This window comes from Talpa occidentalis, unplaced genomic scaffold, assembly GCF_014898055.3.
Source record: "Talpa occidentalis isolate TD23 unplaced genomic scaffold, MPIMG_talOcc4v2.1 talOcc4.18, whole genome shotgun sequence".
Classification (NCBI taxonomy): Eukaryota; Metazoa; Chordata; class Mammalia; order Eulipotyphla; family Talpidae; genus Talpa; species Talpa occidentalis.
Genome location: NW_023601851.1, coordinates 9,383,185 through 9,403,788, shown reverse-complemented (window position 1 = coordinate 9,403,788; position 20,604 = coordinate 9,383,185). Strand labels below are relative to the sequence as shown.

At 46.4% G+C, this 20,604-nt stretch overlaps 1 protein-coding gene across 1 annotated transcript in view; it reads left to right on the top strand.

Moving 5' to 3' along the window:
- Positions 1-13,825, top strand: part of LOC119250690 (zinc finger protein 39-like) — a 332,349-nt gene extending 318,524 nt beyond the window's left edge. Inside the window, exons 5-7 of the mRNA XM_054697668.1 lie at positions 9,436-9,528; positions 11,580-11,815; positions 13,647-13,825. Coding sequence (XP_054553643.1) covers positions 9,436-9,528; positions 11,580-11,593 — 107 coding nt within the window. The 3' untranslated portion in view covers positions 11,594-11,815; positions 13,647-13,825. The remainder of the gene's footprint in view (positions 1-9,435; positions 9,529-11,579; positions 11,816-13,646) is intronic.
- The last annotated feature ends 6,779 nt before the right edge of the window (positions 13,826-20,604 follow it).

The following is a 20,604-nucleotide window of genomic DNA, read 5'->3' as shown; positions in this document are numbered from 1 at the left end:
AGCCTGTAAGTTATTCACAGCAGAAAGTAAGGAAGATTTTACAAGTAAGAGAGAATTGAAGCACTGTGCTTTCTAGAGTCTGGCCTGCCTGCCCTCCCCACTCAAGGCAGGTAAGACTGAACCAATAATGAAACCGCTTTTTTGTGGAGCCTTATTACAGACCCATGGACATTATTAGAAAATATTATACAAAATAGAAAATGGTTAAATTGGTTCTCAACTGAAGAATCTAGGACAGACTATTCAAATTCATTAATTTCCAGACAGTATTGCTTTGTCAGTATGTAGTATTGGGACTATTAAGTCACACACTGGATACACCTGGAAATAAGCTGTGCTCCTGTAATTACTAAACTGCTTTAATTAGTCATGTAAAATCCCGTTTAAAGACAACTGGCGGCGCAAAGTGTTGAGTCTCAGCACTGTGAAGCTGTAAGCAGCTGCAGCACGAGTTCGATCCCCGGCCAGGGATGGTCCCACGTGGCGCGCAGACCTCTCCTGTCTCCCCGCTGCTCCCCTCGGCAGTGTGTTTCAGTCAGTCTGCCTGTTCTGCTCCCCACTCTGGGGAGTCCACTCACCCCACCCCATCCCCACCTCTGGCCTGCACCCCAGCTCGTGTATGCATAAAGAAATAAATCTTAAAAAAAAGAAAAAGACAACCCATGACAAACTGATAAATCTAGACAAAGAAAAAGGATCAGGCCTGCTGTGGCCAGACTATGTTGACAGCGTTTCCCAGGACAGGGTCGGTGCCCGGTGTGTTCTCCAAGCCTCGTCACCGCGGGCTTCCCGCGGGAGCCCCCACAACGCGTGGGCGCCCGTCACTGCAAGGCCCGCGGCGCTGCGGACTTGGCCTCGGCACCCACAGCGCCCCGCGTCGTAAAGGACACGCGCGCCCCGTCCAGGGGAAACGGCCCGCGGGGCCGGGTCATCGCTCAGGACGCGACCCCAAGCGCCCCGTCCCCCCAAGCCCGCAGGACTCGCGGGAGGGGCTCCCCACGCCCCCCTCCGGGAGAGGAGGCAGCAGCCCCGGGCGCGGCGACCGGGCCTCGGGCTGCAAACACGCGCGCTGCGGGAGGGGCAGCGCAAGGGCCTCACTCGCTGTGCCGCACCAGCGCCATGCCTGGTCCCTCCTGGGCGCCTTGTTGGCCCCTGGCCCATCCCGTCACCCCGGAGCTGACGCCCGTCCTGAGGGCCATCACGGCCCTGACGGGCGCGCGGGCTTCTGGGTAATGTAGTTCCCCACTGGCCGGGGCTGCCTCGTCCTTCTGCGCAGGTGCGGCCCCGCCCACGCCCCGTCTGTACCGGAAATCCGGGCTGCAGCTCCCTCAGCCGCCAGGGCCGCCAACGGGCGGGCTCGTCTCGGAGGTGGTTGCTGGTGGGCGGCGGGGCGGAGCTGCGCGGGCCGGGCCTTGCAGGTCGGAGGCGTCTCCTCAGCGGCTCCTCGGGCCGCGGTCCGGGGCGCGCGGGACTGTCCGCGGTCGGGACGAGGCCCCTCAGGAGGAGGCGCCGTCGGGAGCCGGAGGGCAGCGCTGCCCCGGGGGCCGCCCACCATCGTTGGTGCCCGTCGGGGCGGGGCGGGGCGGGGGCGCCTGTCCCCGCGGAGAGGCCTGTGCAGCCTCGTGGTGCTGGTCGCGGGGCGGCCTGTTCCCGCCGCGGGGACGCCTGGAGGGCGCCCGGCCCCAGCGCCCTCTCCCCCTCCGCCCCGCCGGGCCCCGCCGCGCCCCCTCAGCCCCCCACCACCGCCGTCGCCTGGCAGGTCTTGAGGCCCTTGTAGCCGCGTGTGCACCGAGTGTGCCGCGGCGTCCCGGGCCGCCTGCCCGAGCCCCGCGTGGCCGCGGGAGGCGCCTGCTCAGAATCTGGGGTGCGCCTTTCCCGCGCCGCGGGGCTGCGCGGGGCTCCTGCGGGCAGGGCGGGGCGGGGCGGGGGCTTGGCCACAGGCTCATTTCTGCGCGGCCCCCGCGGGCCTTGATGGCCTCCCGAGCCAGGTGGAGCGCGCCTGTCCCCGCTGGAAGGCAGAGTCCCCGCCTGCCTTGCGGCAGGGGCTCCCCGCAGCCTTCCACCCGTGCGGGGGCTGGCGGGCTGGCGGCCAGCTCGGAGCCAAGGCCACGTGTTTTAAGCCTGGCCTCCCCCGGCTTCCCCTCTTCACCCGCTGCGCGCTGGAGCCCCGCAGTCCTCCTCCAGCAGCTGCGTGTCCTGTCAAGGGAGCCCACGTGTCTAGGATTTTCGTAATGAGGAGCCACCTGCCCCTGATGGAGCCCGCTGGGCCTCAGCGCTCCCTGGGCAGCGCCAACTCCAGAGCAACAGGCTAAGCTGCGCTCTCAGATCCCTGCTCTGGCTGCTGGCCCCTGGCGAGCCTGTGCCCGTGCTCATCTTACTGTACAGCTGAGGAGTGTTCCACTGTGTAGACGGCGTCTCCTTAACCCACTCGTCCGCCTTTGAGCACGTAGGTTGTTTCCATAACTTGTAGCTATTGTAATAGTGCTACAATAAGCAGAAGAGCATATATATCTCTTCAGATGAGTGCTTTTGCATTATTTGGATACATGCCAAGAAGTGGAATCATTAGATCGTATGACACATCTATTTTGATATTTTGAGAAACCTCTACACTATTTTCCATAGGGGCTGAACCCGTCTGCATTCCTGTCAACAGTCATGAGGATTTCTGTACATCCTCACCAACAATTGTTGTTTCTGTTTGTGTATGTGTGTATGTTTTAATATTGAAATTTTCAGTGAGTTAGGAGGTATCTCATAGTAGTTTTGATTTGTAATTCCCTGAGAGTAAATTATATTGAATCTTTTTCAAGTGCTTGTAGACTGTTTACGTGTTGTCTGTGGAGAAGTATCTGTTTAGCTCCACTGTCCATCTTTTGATTGGATTCTTTGTTCTCCTTTTGTGTTGTATGAGTTCTTTGTACATCTTGCCTGTAGCCCTCATCAGATATATGATGTGCAAATATTTATTCCCATTCAGTGTGGTATGTTTTTGCTTTACTGATAGTGCCTTTTGCTGTACAGAGTCTTTTAGTTTGATGCAGTGAAAATAAAACTGTTTATTTTTGCTTTTCTTTTCCTTGCAAATGGAGTTGAATCCCCAAAGACATCCCTGAAGCCATCATTGTGGAATGTTTTGCCTACGTTTTCTTTTTATGTATTTAGTGGATTTTGGTCTTATATCCAAGTCTGTAATCAATCTTTAGTTGGTTTTTGTGCATGGTGTGAGAGAGTAGTTTCATTTTTCCATATGTGACTGTCCAGTCTTCCCAGCACCATTTTTTGAAGAGACTTTCCTTTCTCCATTGCATACACTTGGCTCCTTTATTGTAGATCAACTGTCCATGTCAGTGTGGGTTTATTTTGGGGCTCTCAATTCTCTTCCATTGGTCTTTGTGTCTGTTTAATTATTATGGACATGCAGTCAGGAAGTGTGACACCTCTATTCTTCTTTTTGTCAAAATTACTTCAGCTATTCAGGGTCTTTTGTGGTTACATATAAATTTCAGTAATATTTCCTATATTTCTTTAAAGAAGTCATATAGAATTTTGATAGGGATTGCATTGAGCCTGTAAATTTCTTTGGGTAAGATGGACGTTTTGACTGTGTTGATTCTTCCCATCCACGAGCATGGACTATCTTTCCATTTCATCGTGTCTTCTATTTCTTTTAGAAATGTATTGCAGTTTTCATTGAATAGATCTTTCACTTCCTTTGTTCACTTCTTTCATAGGTACTTAATACTTTTTGATGTTAATGTAAATGGTGTTTTCTTGATTTCTTTGTCTTCTAGTTTATTCACACATAGGAGTGTAACAGCCTTTTGTATATTGATTTTGTGGTCTGCCACTTTACTGTGTTGATTTATTGTTTCTAATACTTTTTTAGTGGGTTCTAACAGGTTTTCTGTAGCTCTGTACTAATGTCATCTTGAAGTAGTCATGCTTTTACTACTTTTCCAATTTGGATTCCTTTTCTATGTCTCTTGCCTAGTTGCTCCAGCTCAGCTGTCTGATACTATGTTGAACGGTAGTGGTGAGAGAAGTCATCACTGTCATGTACCTGATCTTACATGAAAAGCTTTAGGAGCTTCTCACCATTGAGTAAGATGCTAGCTGTCGGTTTATCATATATGGCCTTTATTATGTTTCACTAAGAACATATCATAAGTAGGTACCAAATCTTGTCAAATGCCTTCTCTGCATCTGTTAATATGATCATATGATTTTTATTTTTCCTTTAATGACATTGATGGATGTATGTTGAACCATCATCATATTCCAGGAATAAATTCCATTCCACTTAGCCATGATATATGATCCTCTTGATATTTTGTTGAATTTGGCTTGCTAAGATTTTGTTGAGGACCTCTGCATCTGTGTTCATTGGCCATCTCGGCCTGTTGTTTAGTCCTTTCGTCCCTAAGTTCATGCTGCTTGGGTGAAATGTGATGTGCGGTCACGTGATGCAGTGAGATGGCTGCTGGGTTTAGGGGCTTCGTTTTGGTGTTATGTGCTGTCTGTTGGCATTTCTCTCAGCTGATCTATATTCTCAGGTGCACAATGTGCTGTTTGATGTTAGGATTTTGGGCAACTGTTACGAAATTAATAAATGTTTATGAAATTGATAACAGCTATTGAACCTTAAGATGGCAGGCATTAAATGTGGGTATCCGCTTTGACACACTGAATGTAGCCCCAATTCACTGTGTGTAAATCTCACCACTTTATAATTAAGTTGCCGTCAAATCCAGTGACTAGTCCCTGGTTCTCTAGTCTGCCTTAATTGAACCTTCTGCTGTTTATGTCGATACCACTCGTGATCTGAAAATTCCTACTTTTTGCTTTTGTCACTGCCTCTCTGGTGATTTCTTCTCTTTCCCCTGAATGCTTGTGTTTCTTCTCATAAATGTGTTTCTTCCACCCATGTGTTCAGTTCTGTGCCCCGTTCTTCATACTTCAGTTCTCTCTGAGTCAGCCCCTGTGATTTGACTGTCCCTACTGTTTCCATCCAGCTTTGACCTCTTCCCCTGTGTTTACACATTGATTGAATCCTTCTTGAATGTTTTTTTTTTTTGTATCTGACCACAGCACTTCAAATCCCCTTTTTTTGTAGCTGACCACAGCACTTCAAATCCCCTTTTTTTTCTCATATACAGAGTTTTATTTCCTGCCAGCCAGTGACTCAAAAATGAATTGAAAACAGGGTCTCCGTGGTGGCACAAGGGATTGAGACACAACCTATGAAGCTCTCTACAGCCACTGCAGCACGAGTTCAATCCCCGGCCAGGTAGCTACCCACAGTACTGTACAGCAGACCTCTCCTGCCTCGCCTGCTGCTCCCCTCAGCAGTGTATTTCAGTGGATCTGCCTGTTCTGCTCCCCACTCTGTCTCTGGTGAATCTTCTCACCCCTGTAATGCTGACCTACTCCCCAGCTCTTGTGTGCATAAATAAAAAAATGTTTAAAATATCATAATTTGTTATACCCAATACTTGGAAAACCATAGTGAATCACAATTACCAGGCTATAAAATTAATATATACAAGTCCTCCATACATGAAAACACTCAGCCATGGGATACTGGCTGCGTTATAGCAATGGTAGATCCAGTTTCTGAGTCTTGCATGCACAAGGAGTCGCCAGAGTTAGGGCCTAGATTGCTGGCACTTGCAGAACATCAGTAGTGTGCCAGCCCCTGTCACCTAGGGACAATGTGTGACGTGCAGGCCTGCATCAAGCAGGGAATTCACCCTTCAGACAGCCAAGTATTACCCAGTTCCATTCCATTCCTCCCTCACTGCGCTCTGTGTTAGGGTTACTGCTGTGTTCTATATGCCTACAAGTCTGTTACCACAGTATACGTAACGCTGTCCCTCTGCTTTGTTCTCTGACTTTCCCTTATGCATTTTCCCATCCTCCTGTAAGGGGATGACTGTTAAACTGAAAATTCCACCATGTAACTTACTTACTTTATTTTTTTTAGATTTTTATTTATTTATGCATAGAGAACAGTAGTGTAGGCCAGAGATGTGGGGGTGGTGAGAGGATTCACCAGAGATAAGAGTGGGGAGCAGAACAGGCAGATTGCCTGAAATACACTGCTGAGGGGAGCAGCGGTCAGGACAGGAGAGGTCTGCTGTGCCATGTGGGTCAACTCCATGCCTGGGAATTGAACTCAAGCCACAGTAGCTGGTGATAGCTTCATAGAACTGATACTTTAACCCCTGTGCCACTTACCTATTTTTATTCCCTTGTTATTTACACCCTGTGGTTTAGGAAAGTGTTTGCTCATTTGGGAATGAAAATAAGTCTTTAGGTAATTAGGATGTCTGCAAACTTTAAATAGTTTATTAGAGACATGTTGATCACCTAAGACTTTTATTGCCAGAATCAGGTTGTATCTGGAAATGCAAACTAACTTCGTATTCAGTCTTTCTCCTATTTCACCTCACAAACTAGGAGCACTTTAATTTGCTAACTGCTCTTTATTTCCTCACATCTTGATTTCTTCTACTGCCTCATATTCATGAGAACATGTGGTTTATAGAATTGCTAAACATCTTTGGATGTTCAGTGAAGTACAACCTGATAACAGAAAGTGCTGTTTACCCGCCCCTGCTCCTTTTTTAACCCCAGTCTACACTAAACTTGTTTTTGTCATAGTTGCTTTTGGACATTATTCCAGATGTATGTCTATGCTTAAGTCAGCAAACTAGATGATTAGCTTCTTTGAGGACTAGGTTTTTACTCATCCTTTCATCCTTAGCATGAAGGACATTTCCAGATTCATAAGGAAAGCTATAAAAGTACTTCTAAGAGCTAATGAGTTAAGACAAGTAGGATAATTCTACTGTGGAATCACTTTTGTACCATATAGAGTACCAGTGATGGCTTCTTCCTATACAAGATAAAAACATAAAATATTGAGCTCCCAGTCACATCCTATGCTTCTGACATAGGCTGATGCCTTGAATTGAGAAATGTTCATTAAAGGAGATGTTGTCATTTGAGGACGGGGCTGTGGTTTTCACCTGGGAGGAGTGGCAGGACCTAGATGATGCTCAGCGGACTCTCTACATGGATTTGATGCTGGAGACCTACAACAGTCTGTTGTCCATGGGTAAGTAAAACTGCCCTGCGATAAACAAGTGAAAGCACTGTTTTATCTTCATTGATAAATGTACAGCTGTTTATGAAATTAATGTTATTTAGTTCAAGATGGCAAACCTGGAAGGTAAGGGTGTTCACCCTTGTCAGAGAGCCACACCAGCCTTTCATTGCTCAGCTCTTAAAGCTGTGCTGTTGTTGTCTTCAAAGACTGAGACTTAAGCAGTTTTGTCTAAAGTCAACATTTTCTCTTATCAACAGGGTTTTGTGTTAACAAACCTGAGTTCATCATCAGATTGGAGCAGGGAGCAGTGCCATGGACTGTCAAGGAACCCTCAAACCAGAGCCTCTTAGGTCAGTCACTGCATACGGGGCAGGGAGGCTGGGAGGAGGAGAGCCCAGGAATTTTTGGCCCTACTGAGCTATTTTCCCCATATCCAGACCTTAGAATGGTTGGTCTCTGTGTATGTGATTCATTCATTATTTGTTCTCCAAATATGGCTCCCTAATTAATTTTCCCCTACTTTTATAATGGTTGTAAGTATCCTTCGAGTAACTGGTGTGCAATCGCTAACTAACTTCCCCTAGAAATGTTTTTGGTTTATCAATCTCTAGAGTCTCAATTTTACGCCATTCTTAAGGACTGTCCTTTCAGGCATTTACTCATACATTTGTTTATTCTTTCAACATGGTAATGGTAAGTTGTGTGGATAACAACAGTAATCAAAGGAACGTGCCCCCCACTTGTTTTTAAAGATTTATTTATTTATTTATATGAGCACTGGGTACAGTCAGAAGTGCAGGAGGGTGAGAGGATTCACCAGAGCCAGAGCAGGGAGCATAACAGGCAGAAAGACTGAAGCACACTGCTGAGGGGAGCAGCAGGCGGCAGGAGAGGTCTGTGTGCCATGTGGGACTCTCACCCAGTGGCCGGGGATTGAACCGGTGCTGGCAGAGGCTGTGGGCAGCTTCACAGCCCAGCGCTCAAGTGCTGCACCACCAGGGAGGCCCTAGCCCACCTTTTGTAATGGAGTTTATTTTCTGTGAGAAAGAGAGAGGAAGCAAATACACATTAATTAGATAAATGCCATAGTATGACCAGGGTGAGAGAAAACGGACAGTATTATTTTAGAATGTGGGTTCAGAAGGGACTTTTGCAGAGACTGTTTACATTGTAGCGTATAAGGTTGAGATGACTTGAATGTGCAATCTGGAGTAGAGGTTGGATATCACTATTAGGGGTGCAGATTAGGAATTTGTTAACTCAAACCTTGTCAGTTCCAAAGGCACTGAACCATGAATTTCAGGTTGTGGGGACAGGGGCCTTGGAATCAGAGACTGAAGTTTGCGATGTCACCTTCTTTTTTGGAAATAGTTGGGAGAAAAACCAAAACAAAGAAAAGAAACAATGGACTCTGATTTAAGTTTAACTAGGATGCAATGAAATTCTAAAATATAAGCTAAAATCTTCAGATGCAGTGAATTTCAACTAGGAGCATGTGCTGAGAAGTGGAGTTAAGAATACTAGGAATCTTAGTATCAGAGGAAAGTGGGAAAAGTTTTTTCAAAGATGTTGAGTATACCCTTAAGTTGCAAAACCTAAATGTTTTATATCATCAGGGAAGGGTTGCACAAAGTGATGAGCCGGTTTTCTGTACCTACTATGGTTCTGAGAAGCCACTGGTGTATGGTTTAGTTAGGGATTCAGAGACAAATGAATGTGTCTTAGAGAAGGAAGAGGTTTTGCCTTTGAGAAAACCCCCAGATGCCTGTACATGTTCCCTAAGGAGAAATAAACACTAAGCAAATGTAGATGCAAAGTCCTTGTCCTGGAGCCAAAGTCCTGCTTAAGTGACAGAAATGGCTCTCCTTAAACCTAGTAAGTAGCTGATCAGGATGATCATGCCATTTACAAAGTATGTTGTGATTGTTCTGAAAAGACCTGCTCAAGATGCACATTTACAAGATAATATATAGAGAAGGAATAGGATAAATAAATGCTAGGTGGAAAGCTCTCAGTCAAAATCTCTACCTACAGTGTATGTCAGCATGCTGACCAAGTATACCCTTATGAATTTAAAAAGTAAGATATTAAATCAGTGTTTTTCATATCTTTTCCATCAATGTGTTTGACATTAGAAAATCTATTAATGTAATTTCATACTTTCATTTATTATGTAAAGGAATCATTTGCATCATAATATTAATGCCCTTTTAAAAAAATAGTCTTGTCCTAATGTGGGAAGAAACTCCTTTACCTTTGTATCAGAAATGCTTAGATGCCTAGATGTTGTTTATGGAATGGTTATTTTTATCTCATTTTAGATGCCCATACTGTGGATGACCTGATTGAGACCAACCAGGAAAACCAGGGCAGGCATTTGTGGCAAGTTCTAATCGCCAATGGCAAAACATCAAGTAAGGAAATAATTGACTTAGGAAAACCACTTAATTTGCATCCAATATATAATTTGAATTTGAGTATAAATAATGACATTCATTCAGGAATGATGCCTGTAGAGTTTCATACTTGGAAGAACATGTTCTTCCCTGGTGAGCCTGATGAGATGCATGCAATAGAGAAAATTGAGAGGCCTAGTGTAACTTGAAAATGCCCTGGATATCCCGAGTATCCTAGTCTTCATCGTATGATTCAAACTTTGCAGCAACCTTTGGAATTTAGTGGAGAAGGGAGATACATCAACAAAGAAACAGTATATTTTTTTACCCAAAGAAGGGATTTGATGGGAGAGAATGCCTTTCAATATAAGTGTAGGAAAGGCTGTTATATGTCAGCTCTCATTGCCCAAGGTAGAGCTCAGGTCGGGCAGATATACTATGCATGTAATAAATGGGAATCATCCTTTTTTGAGAAACCAACACATTTGAATCTTCATAAAGATTTTGAACACTACAAATGTAATCAAAGTGGGGATTATTTTGGAACAAAATTAAACCTTACTCAGCTTCAGGAAGTACCACTAGGTGAGAAAGTTTTTGACTATAATATATGTGGGAAAACATTTTATAAATTCTCTTTCCTTACTCAACATGAGAAAATACAAGCAGCTGATAAACCTTATGAATTAGGGAAAATGTCCGATAATTCAACCCTCAAAAGATGTCAGAGAACTTGGACTGGAGAGACACCCTTAGTGTCTAAGCAGTGTCAGAAAACTTATTTCTGGAAGTCAGGTCTTACTGAACATCAGCAGTCTCAAACCATGGAGAAGACTTATGAATGTAAAGATTGTAGGAAAACTTTCTGTCAGAAGTCAGCCCTTATTGTACATCAAAGAACTCACACAGGAGAGAAATCTTATGAATGCAGGCAGTGTATGAAATCTTTTCACTGGAAATCAGCCCTCAGTAAACATCAGAAAACTCACACAGGAGAGAAACCTTACAAATATCGTGAGTGTAGGAGAACTTTTTATTGGAAGTCAGCCCTCACTATTCATCAGAGCAATTCTCCTGCATTGTTGGTGGGAGTGCAAACTGGTCCAACCACTATGGAGAGCTGTGTGGAGATTTCTGGACCTACTAAACATAGATCTTCCATATGATCCAGCAATTCCACTCCTAGGTATTTACCCAAAGGACACAGAAACATCAATTCCAAAGAACACCTGCACCCCTATGTTTATAGCAGCAATATTTACAATAGCTAAGCTTTGAAAACAACCCAAATGCCCAAAATAGATGACTGGATCAAGAAGATGTGGTACATATATGCCATGGACTATTACTCAGCATTCAAAAAAGATAAACACATGCCATTTGCAGCAACATGCATGGCGCTGGAAGGGATCATGCTCAGCGAAATAAGCCAGAAAGAAAAAGAAAAATACCGGATGGTCTCACTCATAGCAGGAATCTAGAAAACTTAAATAAGGGACCAGGAAAATGAATAACTATAAGAAAGTGTAAATCAAAATCAACAAAAAACTATGAACCAGAGACACGTTTTGGGGGGTGGGGGGGCGGGAGGGGAGGGATAGGGATCAGAATGGGGGGGTTGCAATTGTATGGGGGAATATAAAAATAAAATTTATTATTTAAAAAAAATTAAAAATAAAAACAGAAAATAAATAAATAAATAAATAAATAAATAAATAAATAAAATGGTGATGCGGGACGCACTCCCTGTGCGCCCTGTCTGCACCAGCGGTGGGTTCCCGCTCCCCCTCTGGGCTCGGACTTCAGGCCACAAGGGGCCTGGTGTGGGCGAACTTCCCAGCTCACCTCTAGCTCCTCCGGGAGCCTTCTGCTGGTTTCAGACAATCTTTACTGAAGAAATGTCCCTGTTCTACAATGGCGATGCAGGATGCACTCCCTGCTTGCCCAGTCTGCCCCTGCTGTAGTTTCCTGCTCCCCCTCTGAGCTGGAACTGCAGTCCGGAAGTGGTCTGGCATGGTCAAACTTCCCAGCTCACCTCTGGCCCTCAGGGAACCTTCTTCTGGTTTCAGACAGTCTTTCCTGAAGAAATGTCTCTGTTCTAAACTGGCGATGAGGGACAAACTCCCTGCACACCCAGTCTGCCCCAGCCGTGGGTGCCCGCTACCACTCTGAGCTGGGACTGCAGGCCAGAAGGGGCCTGGCGTGGGCGAAATTCCCAGCTCACCTCTGACTACTCTGGTGGCCTTCTGCCAGTTTCAAGCTGCCTTTATTGAAGAAAGGTCCCTGTCCTAAAAAGGCAATGCAGGTATGTAATCCCCTGAGTATTCGGTCTGTCCCAGCCGTGGGTGTCCGCTCCCCCTCTGGGCTCAGACTGCTGGCCAGAAGGGGCTTGGTGTGGGCGAACTTCCCAGCTCACCTCTGGCCCCTCCGGGAGCCTTCTGCTGGTTTCAAGCAGTCTTTACTGAAGAAAGGTCCCTATTCTAAAATGTGATTCAGAGACAGGCACACTCTTCCGCGCACCTGGTCTGCCCTGGCTGGGGGTGCCCGCTCCCCCTCTGGGTTAGGACTGCTGGTCAGAAGGGGCCTGACGTGGGTGAACTTCCCAGCTCACCACTGGCTCCTCCAGGAGCCTTCTGCTTGTTTCAGGCAGTCTTTACTGAAGAAAGGTCCCTATTCTATGGGGTGTTGGTGATTTTTTTTCTGGTCACTAGGTGGCGCCAGAGATCTCTCCTAGTGTCCTTGGGAAGCTGTTTTTTTTTACCCCGTGGGATGGGGAACAGAGTGGGAGTGGTGGGGAAAGCCTCAACGGCTTTAGTGTGCTGTGTCTGCCTTGTGCCCCACCGTCGTGGGGAACCCATGCCCCGAATTCTGTGCCCCGGGTCTTAGTTCCAAAGCCCTCAGGTCCAGGACGCGGGCTGTTGCCCAGTTCAGTGTCCACAGAAATGGCGCCTTTTGCACACTGCTCCCGTGTCCAGGCGCCTGGTTTCTGATTACTCAGTGAGGGATATTCACCTCAGTGAGGGCCCCTGCGCATATTCACAAGCCTAGTTTGCAGGTGCGGGGACCTGGGCAGCCGTGATCTGCATTTGCTTTTCATGTGCGCCACTTTCCCGCACAAGCTTACCGGCTGGCTTGGGGCTGTGTGTAGGTCTCCGGGAGTCTTTGTTTTTCTCTAATGGGCCTGGAGCCATTTGCTCACCTCCACGGTGAATCCTGCAGGGTTCTCCACAGCTCCAGTTTACGGGGTGTGGTGGCTGAAATAGTTCCTTTCCACTCACAGTCCTGCTTGATGCGTAGTTTGTTCTTGTTGTTTTAGGTTTTTTTTGTATGTTTGTTTGTTTTTTCCTCCTTTCTGTTGGTCAGAGAGTGCTGATTTTGTGGTTGGGGGAGGGTAGCAGGGTTCTGAGCTTTCCTCCCTTCTAGTCCTCTTTTATGGCAACTTTCTTCTTCGGGTAGTTTGCTGGAGTCATCCGTTTATCTTCCGTGTCACAGTTCTCACTGGGACCTGCCGCTTTTCCTCCCTGTTAACTTTTATTTTTAATGGGAGATCTTACTCGCAGTGTTTCATCACCGCCATGTTGATCCTCCCCCCTTGTTGCATTCTTTTGCATGTTGCAATCCAGTTTCCCCAGCACCATTTATGGAAGAGGCTATTCTTGTTCCAATGTATAGTCTTAGCTCCTGTGTCATATGTTAGTTCACCATTGGTCTCTGTGTCTGTTTTTGTTCCAATAATGTTTTTATTATAATAGCTTTGTAGTATTCTTTGATGTCTGGGAGTGTAATACCTTGTGGGTCTGCTACTCCTAACCCGATTGTTTTTATCACCTGTAGTTTTTTTTTTTTTTTTTTAAAGATTTATTTATTTATTTTTATTTATTTATTTATTATTTATTTATATAAGCACTGGGTACAGTCAGAAGCAAGGGAGGGTGAGAGAATTCACCAGAGTCAGAGCAGGGAGCAGAGCAGGCAGATGGATGAAACACACTGCTGAGGGCAGCGGGCAGGTCTGCGCGCCATGTGGGACCCTCTTCTGCTGGCTGGGAGCAGCCGGGGATCGAACTGGTGCAGAGGCTGCAGGCAGTTTCGCAACCCAGTGCTCAACCGCTGACCGGGAGGCCCATCACCTGTAGTTTTAAGCAAGGTCAAGATGGCCCGGTCAGTTAGGTGCAGAGCCCATCCCTTCAAGGTGCCCTTTCAAATCAAACAAGAGCACAAAGCTGGATCACGCTGGGAAAGCTATGCATCACGAGGTGTGACGGGGAACACCCAGGGGGCTGAGGACCAAGATATAACATGTACTTTCGACTTATGCATCATCAAGGTATGACCGGGAACGCCCGGGGGTGCGGAGGACCGATGTATAACAAAGGACCCCAGAAGCTGATCAGTGGAAGCCTTGTTGATAAGATTAGAACCATGGCTGGAGATTAGGGTGTGATCTCAAAGACAATACCGAGAGTCTTCCAGCAGATGAGAAGTGCCTGGAAGACAGATTCACAATCCCTGATCTTCTACATTCTTCCCATTTCTTTCATCTCCTATCCCTTAATCTCCTTCCCCTTTCTTTTTGCTCCTCGCCCTTATAACTAATGCTGTGAATCAATAAAATGTCCAGGATCATGCTCTTCAGCAACATTCTGCATTATGTAGCCTGCTCCATGACTCCGGTTTCTTTATCAGTGTGGTGTTGCCTGACACAACCATACCTCCTTCCCCCCACCACTACTTTTAGTCAGAAGAACTTTCACTACTAGAGGTTTTTGTGATCCTGTTAGGGGGAAAGGATTCCTGAGCTAATCCCATACAGGCTTTGTGGACTCCACTCCCACTCCAGACTAAAACCATCAAGACATTGGTAAAGACAAATCCCGTCACCACCAAAGGGAAGGTGGCTGGGACCTGAGGGTGGAGTTAAGCAGTCAGGTTGGATATAAAAACCAAACACGTAGGCCTTGGGCTGGCACGCTGTTGCTTGCCTCCTGGCTTCACGGCTCCTGGCTTGCAGCCAGCTCTCAGAGTGCCATTTGGGATTCCAGATTGGTGGATCGGGTAGGACTCATTTAAAACTTTTTCTCCCACTTTTCTCCCTGAGCTGTACATTTCCTCACTTGCCCTTCCCTTGTAAATAAACCTTTCATTAACCTTTCACATGTGCCTGCAGTAGAGCATTGATTACTCCTTTTAAGTGCACGGGTGAGGACCCACAGTCAGGCACCCCCGTTTTGTGTCGGGGCTGCCCTATAAAAATCCCATACGAATTTGAGCCATATTGGTTCCATTTCATTGAAGAACACCATTGTGATTTGTATTGGAATTGCATTGAAACTGTAAATTGCATACAAATAGGAAGTCCCATCTAGGTATGTTACTTTTTTCCAATTATGGAACATTCATAAAACAGAGTGTTAATAAAAAATGTAGGTGTTATTTTCTGTAATTTCTAAAAAGGTGTTATGTTTTATAACTTCTAAAACAAAGTAGGTCTGTTCTTTAGAGATGAAGAAAGAATGTTTCAGATTGAAAGGCAAAGGCAGTTTATCATATAATAGATGACCAGTTATTGATTGTATAATATTAGGATATACTTCCACTTTTACACTGATGGAACACTAAGTAAGATCGTCCTCTTGTTATCTGCTTCATGGTGCCACCACAGAAAATGTTGCACTTAAGTGACTTAATTGTATGCTTTATAAAGGAATCAAGGAGAGGAATTAAGTCAGGAAATTCAAAACGTGAAACTGAAAACATGAAATTGATAATAAAGGTAGAACTGTTACAGGGCAAACCTGAAATAAAATGGGTCGCTGACTGTGGGCCCTCATCCATGCGTACTTAAAAGGGACTTATTAATACTCTACTACAGGCACATACAAAGGTTAATGAAAGGTTTATTTACAAGGGAAGGGGAAATGAGGAAATGTACAACTCAGGGAGAAAAGTGGGAGATAAAGTCTTAAATGCGTCCTACCTGTTCCTCCAACCTAGAAACCCAATGGCACACTGCAAGCTGACAGAGAGCCAGGAGCTGTGAAGCCAAGAGGAGCCCCCCAAGGCCCACGTGTCTGGTTTTCTACCAAACCTGGCTGAATAACTCCACCCTCAGGTCCCAGCAACCCTTTTGGTGATGATGGGATTTGTCTTTCCCACTATCTTGATGGCTTTGGTCTGGAGTGGGGGTGGAGTCCACAAAGCCTGTATGAGATTAGCTCAGGACATCCTTTCCCCCTAACAATTGGGTAGTTCACCATTGGTGTCTGTGTCTGTTTTTGTTCTAATACTGTTTTCATTATAACAGCTTTGTAGTATTCTTTGATGTCTGGGAATGTAATACCTTGTGGGTCTGCTACTCCTAAGTGGATTGTTTGGCGACCATTTTGTCACCTATAGTTCTAAGCAAGGTCAAGATGGTCGGGTCAGTTAGGTGCATAGCCCAACCCTTCAAGGTGCCCTTTCAAATCAAACAAGAGCACAAAGCTAGATCATACTGGGAAGACTATGCATCGCGAGGTATGACCTGGAACACCTGGGGACCTGAGGACCAGTGCATAACAAAGGACCCCAGAAGCTGATCAGTGGAAGCCTTGTTAATAAAATTAGAAACATGGCTGGGGATTAGGGTGTGCCCTCAATGACAATACCGAGTCATCCAGCAGATGAGAAGTGCCAGGAGGGCAGACTCACAATCCCTGATCTTATACATTCTTCCCCTTTCTTTGATCTCCTATCCCTTAATCTCCTTCCCCTTTCCTTTTGCTCCTCGCCCTTATAACCCATGCTGTGGATCAATAAGAAGACCAGGATCTTGTGCTTCAGCAGCATCCTGCATTATGTAGCCAGCTCCACGACTCCCAACTCCCGTTTCTTTATCAGCGTGGTGTTGCCCAACACAACAATAGCTCCTTTCTCCTCCACCCTTTTAGTCAGAAGAACTTTCGCTACTAGAGGTTTCTGTGATCCCATATGAATTTGAGCCCTATTGGTTCCATTTCATTGAAGAACATCATTGTGATTTGTATTGGAATTGCATTGAATCTGTAAATTGCATACAAATAGGAAGTCACATCTAGGTTTGTTACGTTTTTCCAATTATGGAACATTCATAAAACGAGTGTTAATAAAAAATGTAGGTGTTATTTTATTTAATTTCTAAAAAGGTGTTGTTTTCTATGATTTCTAAAACAGACAAAATAGGTCTGTTCTCTAGAGATGAAGAAATAATGTTTCAGATGGAAAGGCAATGGCATTTTATCATAGAATTATGACCACTTATTGATCATATAATATTAGGATATTAATCCACCTTTCTGCTGATGGAACACTCAGTAAGATCATCCCTTTGTCATCTGCTTCATGGTGCCACCAGAGAAAATGTTGCACTTAAGTGACTTACTTGCATGCTTTATAAAGGAATCGAGGAGAGGAATTAAGTCAGGAAATTCAAAACGTGAAACTGGAAAACATGAAGTTGATAATGAAGTTAGAGCCACGTCTCTGATCACGTGTGTCTGTAAAATCCACAATCCTCGATTGTGGGCTGGTCACCCGCCACTGGACAAGGCAGGGCCAGACGCACTGATCCGTGGATGGTCCTTTCTGAAGCTGGGCCTGGGGTCTGAATGTGTAGCTTGCTGCTGTTTTGGGTGGTTTGATTCACGTCCTCCTAACTTTGCCTCCCTGGGGAGAGGAAAGGGAGGAACCAGATGTTTCCTGAGGGCTGTCTGTAGTCCTTCCCTCGGTCCTTGCTGCCCTCACAAGTCAACCTGTTTGTCACGTCATTTATTTACAGCCTCAAAAATATCTTCAGTGGCTCCCACTGTCCGCACTCAGGCTAAAGTTCAAACCTCCAGACAAGCTTATGAGAGTCTTGCCATCTGCTCCTGCTGTCTCAGGCCCGCGGCCCCTCTCTGACAACCTCCTTCTCTCCAGCTTCCCCATTTACCTGACCGAGTCCGTGTCAAGGCTCATTCCGCAGCAGCCCTGCTGGTTGCCCCCTTGGCCAGGAGCATGTCAGGTGTCCCTTCCAGGGAAGGCTGTGGCGTCTCAAGCACCCTGTCACAATTCTTGTGGGTCTGTGAGGTTCCCTGTGCTCCCGATTGCTCCTGAGGGTGCTCTGAGCTGTGGGCTCAGCTCAGCCTGCCTGTGTCATCCAGCAGACAGTGGTCGCTCAGCAACAACAGGTGAAGGGGTCGTGTCTGCCACTCAAGTCAAAGGGATACTTTCCTTTGTACAGATATGGAAATGGAGGCTCAGGTATTAGAGGAAAAAACTATCTTCCACGCCCCTGGGCCTGTCTGATGAGCGTAGAACCTTCCATTTTGTCAGAGGAGGTGGTTTCTGGGCTCTGGCCTGTTGGCTCCTCTCTCTCCCCTACTGGGTGCTGGCAGAGGCGCGGCCCTGGTGCCTGCTGCGGGGAGGTGCTGGGGCAGCACCGTCCGCCTCTCTCTCAGCAGTCAGGGGCCTCCTGGAATGACACTGCCGGGCTGGCGCTCATCCCTCGTAGGCAGTGAGGAGAGGGTGCTGTTGTCGTGCCCCCAGGGTGGGGCTTCCGGCCACGGGGAGGGTGCAGGGGCTCAGAGAGTCTGTGCAGCTTCTGTCCCAGGCGGTGACCATTTCCAGTGGGACCGGGGTATGGTGGACACTGCTGCAGGGCGAGCTGCAGGGTGGAGCGCAGTGCATTTTTACCTTGTTCCATTGGGTCCTCCGCTCAGAGCGCTCAGAGCTCAGCTTCATGTGCTGGTGGGTCTCCTGGCCCCACCCCCTCCACAGTGAGGGTTCTGACCGAGTGGGCTGCTCAGAAGTGAACCCGGACCTCTGTGCTCCATGCCCACAACGCAACCTGCCAGTGCCTGGCGGATTTCCACATCCAGTCCTCCCTCCCTGGGGTCCTCCCGGCTGGTGCCCCCCCACTCTGCCATCAGCCGCCCACAGGATATGCTCCTCACTCTCCCCTCTCTGTGGGCTTCCCTTCTGCTCCGATGGAAGCACAGAGCGTGCCTCCCCGCTGGGTCCTGCAGGACCAGTTCCCTGCCCCCACCCTGCCGGCCCCACTCCCTCCTTAACCGTCCTTCCCCCACCTGTAGGTCCAGGCCAGGACTTCACTCCAAGTCTTACGGCAGCCTGGATGAGAGAGGACGGGACTCATGGTGGCGACACCCACCTGATGGTCCCGCTGCATCATGACAGTGTGGAAATTCAAAGTGAGATAGAGGTAAATAGCCCACGTTTCCTCGAAGATGGTGACAATGTAAAAATTGTAAGATGAATGGGGAAGGCTCGAGTGTCCTTCACGTCTGGGATGGAAATGTTGGTGAGGATGTCCATTTTGTGGGGCCTGTGTGCAATTCCATTTCAACATTGCTCAAATGGGTTGAGACCAGAACATCCGTTGCCATTGTTGCTGCCTTGAAAGTCACCGTGTCAGAAAAAATAAAGGTCACAGATAGACATGGCAATACCCGGCTGCTCTGTGTCAGTGGCTTCCTTCCAATGACAGTGGATAAAATTCATTTAAAGGGTACCTTTTTAGCCAAAAATAAAATCCCCTTTTTAAAAAATGGGAGTTAAATATTGTTCGCATTCTTTCATTCCTTGATGCCTCTTACTATTCCCAGTTGTTCTTTGTTCTTTTTTTTTCCCTTTTCCTTGAGCCTTAGCACCCTTTTAATTTATGTAACTTCTGATCACGTATGGTTTACAAGATTACCCAGAAATAAAACCACTTTTGAATTACCAAAAAAGAATCTATATAAATTTTGACACCACCATATTTGTCAATGATGGAACCTCTGCTGAAATAATCAGGTTTTCATTTCTAGGATGAGACAGAAAATGAACGTGTTCTCTTTGGCAGGACACTAGATTTATATCGATCTGTGACAGTTGACTTGGAATACAGGATTTTCATTCTATTGTGTTCTCTATTTCTTTTTGCAAAGGCAATGAACTAGGAATATAGGATGAGAAATGATACCCTAGGATGTAGATTCTGAGGACAAGATAGGCCTCTGAGGATAAATACTGTAGAAAGGAGTGTTGAGGAGAATTATCTGAGGAGATATGACATGTTGGGAAGCAGATTCTGAGGAGAAGACAGGCCTCTGAGGAGAAAAAACTGAAACTGAGAAGAAATACTGTAGTAAAGAGTTTTGAGGAAGATATCAGTTGAGAAATGACACGTTGGGAAGCACAGACTGAGGAGAAGACAGGCATCTGAGGAGAAAATAGTGAGGAGAAATACTGCAGTAAGGAGTGTTGAGGAGGAATATCTAAGAGAAATGACACATTTGGAAGCACATTCTGAGGAGAAGAATGGTCTCTAAAGAGAAAATCTGAGGAGAAATACTGTAGTAAGGACTGTTGAGGAGAAATATCTGAGGAGAAATGACCCCCTGGCAAGCAGATTCTGAGGAGAAGACAGGCCTCTGAGGAGAAAGAACTGAAGAGAAATACCGCAGTAAGGAGTGTTGAGGAGGAATGTCTGAGGAGAAATGACACATTGGGAAGCACATTCTGAGGGGAAGACAGGCCTCTGAGGAGAAAAAAATGAAGAGAAATACTGTAGTTAGGAGTGTAGAGGAGAAATATCTGATGATAAATGACACGTTGGGAAGCAGATTCTGAGGAGAAGACAGGCCTCTGAAGAGAAAATCTGAGGAGAAATACTGTAGTAAGGACTGTTGAAGAGAAATATCTGAGGAGAAATGACCCCCTGGGAAGCAGATTCTGAGGAGAAGACAGGCCTCTGAGGAGAAAAAACTGAAGAGAAATACCGTAGTTATGAGTGTTGAGGAGAGGGCCTCCCCGGTGTTGCAGCGGTTGAGCGCTGGGTTGCGAAGCTGCCCATAGCCTCTGTAGCACCGGTTTCATCCCCGGCCGCTGGGTGAGGGTCCCACATTGTGCGCAGAACTCTCCTGCCACCCACTGCTCCCCTCAGCAGTGTACTTCGGTCCTTCTGCCTGTTCTGCTCCCTGCTCTGCCTCTGGTGAATTCTCTCACCCTCCTGAGCTTCTGACTGTACCCAGTGCTTGTATGTATAAATAAATAAATTAATCTTAAAAAAATAAAGAACAAAATGTTACATAAAAA